We start from the raw sequence: 7,178 nt of genomic DNA, 5'->3' as shown, positions 1-7,178 counted from the left end.
CGGAGACCTCCGCTCGCCCCTGCCTTATCACCCTGCGGCGCCCCGCAGGTTATGCAGGCGCAGTTCGCGCAGGACAACAACCCCGACGCACAGACTCTGCAGAAGCTGGCGGATATGACGGGCCTCAGCCGGAGGGTCATCCAGGTGGGGCCCGGGTGGGTGGGGCCTTCAGGTCTGGGGCGGGGACTGGGGGAGCCCTAGAGCTAGTGGGGGGGAGGGGGTGCACGTGGCCACCTTCCTCAGGAGGCCACGAAGCAGCCCCGCCTGGGGTCCCCGGGCCGCAGAACTGGTCCTTTTCCGCGAGGCTGAGGCTGCTGAGGCTGTTGTTCCAGGTGTGGTTTCAAAACTGCCGGGCACGTCATAAAAAGCACACACCGCAGCACCCAGTGCCGCCCTCAGGGGCGCCCCCGACCCGCCTCCCCTCCGCCTTGCCCGACGACATCCACTACTCCCCGTTCAGCAGCCCCGAGCGGGCGCGTATGGTCACCCTGCACGGCTACATTGAGAGTAAGTGACCGCGACACGGGGACCGCGGGGCCTGCGGGGAAGGGGACGCTGAGGGATGCGCGGGGGCGCCGAGGTGTGGGGAGGCCTAGCGGAGCATCCTGGGTGAAGATGTGGGTCCGGAAATCACCCCGATCTAGGAGTTTCAGGGAAGGAGTAAGTTCCCCGTGGTGCCTCAATGGGGCGGCAACCTTGGTAGAGCAAGAAATGTAGCCATTCTCAAAATGGCACCTCTGTGCCAGGGCCGAGAGACTAAGGAAGGAAGGAGATCAGCAAGGCTCTTGCTGTGTGGAGCCTGCATGGAATAACAGAGTGTGTGATAGTGGGGTGGCCTCTGCAGGAAAGGTGCTTGTGAGAGTGTCTGGAGATGCTGGTGGAGAGGAAAAATCAGTAGGAGTTAGTGAGGCTTGTGGACTAGGCTCGAGGAAAGGGAATGTGGGCAAACTGTGGGCCCAGAGAGCTTCCTGGGTGTGTGTTGGGGAACAAGCCAGTACGGCAGGACTGTGAGGCCTTGGGCAGATCGCCTCACCTCCTTGAACCTCGGTTTCTCATCTATAAACAGGGATGTTGATCATGCCTCTCAGAGGGTGAGGATGGATTCAAGAGCCCTGTAAAAATGTTAAGTATCCCCAGTGTTTTTAGCACAGGGATACAACAGTGAACACAATAGACCAGCTGCTGTGCTCCTTGGGACTGACGTTCCAGAATAGGAGATGGGTGGACAATAAACTCCTAAATGTGGGAGGGCTGCTGTGGATGGGCAGTGAGCACGACAAGAGGAATGTGGGGCCAGTCGTGGTGGTGACCTTGGAACAGGAACCTGGAGGAGTGAGAGAGTAAGCGTTCAATGACAGTGAGTCTGCTCTCGAGCAGAGCAGGTACTTATCACAGATTTTCTTTCCCTTTGGGTCTGTGTCCTCAAAGCTGGAGATGACAAAAACAAACAATCAGAAGTCAAATACCCTCCCTTCTCTGGCTCCAACTAAAAGGGGCAAAGAAGGAAAGTGAGAGAGAACTGCTGCTTACTGACACTGTATTTCTTGTCCTCTCTACGCATCGCAGATCACTGTCCGTTTAAATGGATGAGGAAACCAGGGGCCCACTGTTAGTGAGAGCCAATACTTTTTACTGATCAAATATGGGCTTTGGTGTCAGGCTGCCATTTACTAGCTGGGTGTCATTGGGCACATTTCTTAGCTTCCTTAAATATCAGTTCCCTCACCTGGCAGAAAATGAGGACAATAACAGTACGTATTTCAAAGCAGAGTTGTGAACATCAAATGATGTAATTGATGTAAAGTCTTCAGCAGAAAGTATTAGCTGCTCTTGTGATGGCAGTGGGGTTGACTGGAAGAGCTAGGAGTGCACAGTCCTGTCTGTGGCACCAGGCTGCCAGATGGAGCCATGCCTCTTGATATGTTCCATTTCTGAACCATTTGCTTGGGAGGAGGGACACTTTTCCCTTTTCATTTGTAAATAGTGACTAATGTTCAGCACTGTATAGAAGCCGTCACATATTTCTAATGATGCTGAGGACCAGGAGTGCTCTAGGTACCAGGGGTCTAAGCTACCAGCTAATATCTGGTGTGGAATTTGTAATGAATCTAGGTAGCCCCATTGAAGCACAGCCAGGACTCTGTCCACACATTTCCATTGCCAAAGTCTGGATCTCTCTTTGATGCCTAGAAAAGGGGCTGGAGGACCCTTCCCTCTTCCTCTGGAGGTGGAGACCATCATGAGGTGGGAAGATGCTTGGGAGGTCTGGACCTGCCACCTCTTGCTGCATGACTCTTAGGTCACTCTTGCAGTTAGCTTTACAGTTAACTGAAATCCTGGAATCCTGAATGTTCTGCAGTGTTAGAGCTGGATGCTGATGAAAGTGTTAGAACCACACCCCAGAAAAATGAACTTCTGCTTTGCAGTTATCTAAAGTTACAGAATCCTGAGTTTCTTGAAGACTTAGAACTTAGAATCTAGTGAAAGCTTTGGAACTGGGCCTCAGAAAATTGCACAGATGCATAGCTATCTGAGTAATTTGAGCTTGTTTATGAATTCCTTGAAAACCTAGAGAGTTAGAAATCTTCGATTTAATACAATTGCTTTATTCTGTGGATAAGGGAAATGTGGCTCACAAGGGCACTGTGACTTTTCCCAAATTATATATCAATTGTAAGTCTCTGTACAGAGCTCTTTCTGTGACCTGAGAGGAAGAAGTCTGGAGAAGAGACAGACAAAGGCTTCTCCATTGTAGTGGCAAACATGCTGAAGCATGAGAGGTTTGGATTAGACATGGAGGTGTATTTTTTGCAACAGCTTTAGATATTGGAACAGGGTACGAAACTTCATACAACAAATGTTTAAAGAGTTCCTGATAGATGCCATGTCTCGTTCTAGTACTGGAAGTCTACAGCAATCTAGCAAACACGTAAAAATTCCTGCCTTCACTGAGGTGGCAAAAATAGGTTAATATCAAATAAACAATGAAAACACACAGTGAGTTAGGTGATTAGGTTTAAAGAAGAAAAATAAAGGTGAGAGGGAGGACTAGGAGGGGAGGGGTGGCTGGTGGCTTTCAGTTGTAATTAGGGTGGTGACCCACAAGAGCAGAGTCCCCGTGAAGGTACTTGATAAATCATCTTTGGTGAGGATCTGATAGATCTGATGGGGTATGGGCTTGCTTGCAAGAGGTGTTCACTACCTATTCATGTAGGAGTATTTGTCAGTGAGCTGAGCAGTTAGCCCAGCCCTCGTTAGAGCCCTACACATACAGCACTGCGGCCAACCTATTGAAGTCTTGCCCAGGGCCACCCAGGTGGTAAGTGGCAAAGTGGGCTCCAGTTTACAGAGCTCAGGGAAGTTTGGGGATCCTGTGGGGAGCTTGGGGAATGGGCTCCAAGGCATCCTCTCATCCACAGGTCAGGTACAGTGCGGGCAGGTGCACTGCCGGCTGCCTTACACCGCGCCCCCCGTCCACCTCAAAGCCGACATGGATGGGCCGCTCTCCAATCGGGGTGAGAAGGTAAATGGAGCCAGGCTGGGCCTGGTGGGTCGGAGCTTTCCTGTCAGGGATGGGTTTCTAGCAGCATTCCCTGTTACTGAATGGGCACCATGTCTCTCTGAGGCAGACCATCTCTGCCCATCCTGCTCAGGCTCCCACTGTGACCCCAATTCAGTCAATTGAGCAGCTGCCAATTTGTTCCCAGTGCATGGCCACTCCAAAGAGCCCCTTTCAGGTCCCCCTCTCCCACTGGCTGCAGGCCTTCTCTTTCTCAGACTGGAGAATTTACTTTACCTAAGCTTCGAGGTTCCAGGGAAGGTTTCCACCTCCTGTCATCTCACTGACTTTTTTTTTCTTCTTCCTCCTTTCTACTCCTGTCTGTTGAGAATGAATCCCTGGCGGGGCTCAGGGATGGGAGGGCAGCAAGAGAACTTGGTCAGCTGGCAGAGCCTCCCCTTTGGAACTGGATCTCTGGTTGTTCAGATGTTAGGACTAAGTATCCAGAGGAATGTTTAGACATACCATTTCCGTGGCCTGAGGGCTTTGTTTTGTAAGCACTAGAACCCTGTGTTTAATCTTGTCCATAATGCAGATGAAGGTAGACAGAGCTTCTTGGTGAAACTGCAGAGAGGATAGGAGACTCATTTCTTTCTCGGCTGAGACACTTCAGTTAGCCTTCAAAGCCCTTGTTCTAAGGCAGACACTCCTTTTAGAAGTAGTAAAATAGAGGCCCATGTAGCTCAAACTCAAGGCCTGGGTGAGAACCTATACATTTATTCACTTACTTCATGGAGATAAGCAAAGCACGGTCACTTCTCTTGAGGGGGCCACGGACTAGAAGGGAAGACAGTGTGATCAAACTGATGAGGAACACAAGGGATATGGGAAGGCATGGGGCAAAGGACAGATGTTGGGAAGGCTTCCTAGAGGAGGGCAGCTTTGGAACCCAGCCTGGAAGCTGAATCAGAGTTTATCAGGGAATGCAGAAGCCATCCTGACTTTTAGGGAACTGTGGGGCCCTTCAATGACCCTGGAACAAGGTTTAATGGGGAAAGTGGTGAGAAACAGGAGTCTGGAGCTGCCAGGTGGGCGATTTGGACTTCATTCTGGGGCAGCAGAGGAGGAAGGTGTTAGTTCTTGTAGAAGCATCACTGTGGTGGTCCTCTGAGAGGCAGGGTAAGAGGATGTGCTTTGTGAGGCAGGAAGCACACTGCATCAGCAGGTACCTGCACCTAGGTAGAGAAGGACCCTCCAGTCCAGTGGATTCCAGTCATGGTATAGCTTGGACTCATGTGGGAAGCTTGGAAAGGTATAGATTTCCAAACCAAAGATTTGAGTAGGGAGGTTTGAGTTGGGCCACAGGGATCTGCATGTGTCATGTGCCACCCATGAGAAATTCTGAAGGGCAGCCTGGGGTGGTGAGCACTCTTTGAGGATGTTTCCTCTAGCTCTGACTCCTGCTTTGCATGTGCTGGACTCTGCAAAGGATATCACTAGGGAATGTCTATAGTGTGGTAATATAGAGAGCCTAGTTGGGCAGACATATTTACATGTAAATGGCAGTAGTCAATACAAGAATCTGGAAACAGGTGAGAACACCCCAGGAAAGTCCGTTCTGAGACAGTCATATTCACAGTAAGAGCTGCTGTTTATTGAGCTCTTTCTGCTTGAGACAAGCACTTTGCACACATCATCTAGTTGATACCTCCCAGTCACCTTCTGGGTATGAAGATGGCCTTCCTCAAGTAAAGACGACATGATTTGTCCAGGGATGTGGTGGATCTATTGGACTCTGAAGTCCGTGGAGTTTGCAGAGTACTTGAGAGTTGATACAGTGCTCTCTCTGACCTCATCTTTCACAGCCTCACTGGGAGGACGATTATGATGATCTGTGTTTCATACCTGTAGAAACTGAGGCTCATGAACAGGCTCATAAACTTTGTCCAGGATCACTCTGAGCGTGAGCATACCTTAATTCTATGACTGCCTGCCTCGAGAATATGTCCTCTTGGCTTTGGGACTGAGGACAAGCTGGCATGATCTCTGCCTACAAGAAGCTTGTGGTTTAAACAGGACATGGGTAGTTACACTACACTGTGATGCAGCTGATGTGGGGGACAACCATGGCTTTGGAGGACCTAGAAGGAGAGTGACAAACTCTTGGGGAGAAAGACATTCCATGTCAAGAGCAAGTATACACAGAGGAGCAGAGAGGAGCAGGTTTGAGTGGGGCGTTTGATGTGGCCGAGGCCCGGGGAAGTGGAGAAGCTGACAGGGGCCATATAATTCAGGGCTTGGTCCACTGAGGGAAGCAGGTGGGTCTTGGAAGTGTATGGGGCTGGTCTCAGCACTTGGAGAGGAGCCCTTGTCTCCTGGTTGCTCAGCTAAATTTGTGCTTATGTGTGGTTTAGCCTGAAAAATGAGCCAGGCAAAGCTCTGGCAGCTTTGGCTCTAGGTTTCTGGCCCCTGGGTTTGTCTCCTGAGCCAGAATTCTCTTTCTGGGGTGTTTCCCCAGCGTTGTATCCAGAAGTTTTGCATTAAAGGGTGTCTCCCTCCTTCATGACCTACTGCCCTCTCACTGTGAGGCCTTCTGCCAGCTCCAGGGATCTTTCTGTTCACATCCTACTGGACCTTTAGGCCCTGGTGGGTCACCGGGAGTGGGCTGGGCAGTCAACTCAGCACTCCATAGGCTTTCTCCCAAGGCCCTCCATGCCTGGTTGTGAGAAGACTCAGTTTCCCCGCTAGGCCCGGTCCCTGAACCCACTCATCCAGACCAGCACTGGCCTGGCCAGAACAATGCCCTGGACATTCTCAGGGGAGCTTCCTGTCTCCACTGCATCATCGTTTGGCCACACATCCCTGTGAGTTTCCAGAACCACATTTCTTCCTCATCCCACAACTGTAGCACTTGGAAGGTTTTCAGAACCAAGCTACCGTTGATCAGATAGAGAGAAAGGGTCTGACTAGGGTCATTCCTTTTGAGCAAGCTTCTCTTAATGTAAGCCCAAAGCCACATGTCCTGCAGGCCAAAGGAAACAGTACTCGAGGCCAGGTGAGAGATGCTACCTGAGCTCTGGAATCCCTGGGTCCCACATTTGCTATCTCTGAGACCCTGAAGCATAAGCTTTTTGGAGCTTCAGTTTTCGCATCTGCAAAATGGGGATAATAATAATTTCAGCCACCCAGGGCTGCTGTGGAGAGTAATGCAATGATATGAAGAGTCTAGCACGGTACCTGATACACAGAACGTGCTCCATGGGTGCTGGTTATTATTTGATTACAAAAATCCCACCTTATACAAGGGGGGATTTGTTCTAAGGCCCCTAGTGGATGGATGCCTGAAACCATGGATATTTGCTGTAGGTGTTTTTGTTGTTGTTGTTGTTGTTGTTGTTACCAGGGATCAAACTCAGGACCTTGTGATTGCAAGGCAAGTAGCAGCACCACTGAGCTAAATCCCTGGCCTTGAAACCATGGATAATACTGAACCGTATATACATTTTTTTCCCAAACATATATAACTATGATAAAAGTTTTTTTTTTTTTTTTGCAAATTAGGCACAGAAAAGATTAACAACAGTAAGGGCCGGAGATTTAGTTTGATGGTTCCGCTGCCTTTCTCACAAGCTCAAGGACCTGAGTTCAATCCCTGGTACCAAAAAAAAAAAAAAAAAAA

The 7,178-nt window shown here is 49.9% G+C and overlaps 1 protein-coding gene across 2 annotated transcripts in view; it reads left to right on the top strand.

The window, feature by feature from the left end:
- The window catches only part of Lhx6 (LIM homeobox 6), a 22,146-nt gene that overhangs the window by 13,550 nt on the left and 1,418 nt on the right, over nucleotides 1-7,178 (top strand). The window contains exons 6-8 of one of the 2 annotated variants that reach the window (XM_010602960.3): nucleotides 15-144; nucleotides 333-507; nucleotides 3,420-3,523. In XM_010602960.3, coding sequence (XP_010601262.1) covers nucleotides 15-144; nucleotides 333-507; nucleotides 3,420-3,523 — 409 coding nt within the window. The remainder of the gene's footprint in view (nucleotides 1-14; nucleotides 145-332; nucleotides 508-3,419; nucleotides 3,524-7,178) is intronic. The other variant, XM_010602961.3, reaches the window with a different exon arrangement.

The sequence above is a fragment of the Fukomys damarensis genome, unplaced genomic scaffold (assembly GCF_012274545.1).
Source record: "Fukomys damarensis isolate Sample0158 unplaced genomic scaffold, DMR_v1.0_HiC HiC_scaffold_36, whole genome shotgun sequence".
Taxonomy (NCBI): domain Eukaryota; kingdom Metazoa; phylum Chordata; class Mammalia; order Rodentia; family Bathyergidae; genus Fukomys; species Fukomys damarensis.
Note: the sequence above shows the minus strand (reverse complement) of the source record. Positions and strands in the feature narration are given on the sequence as shown.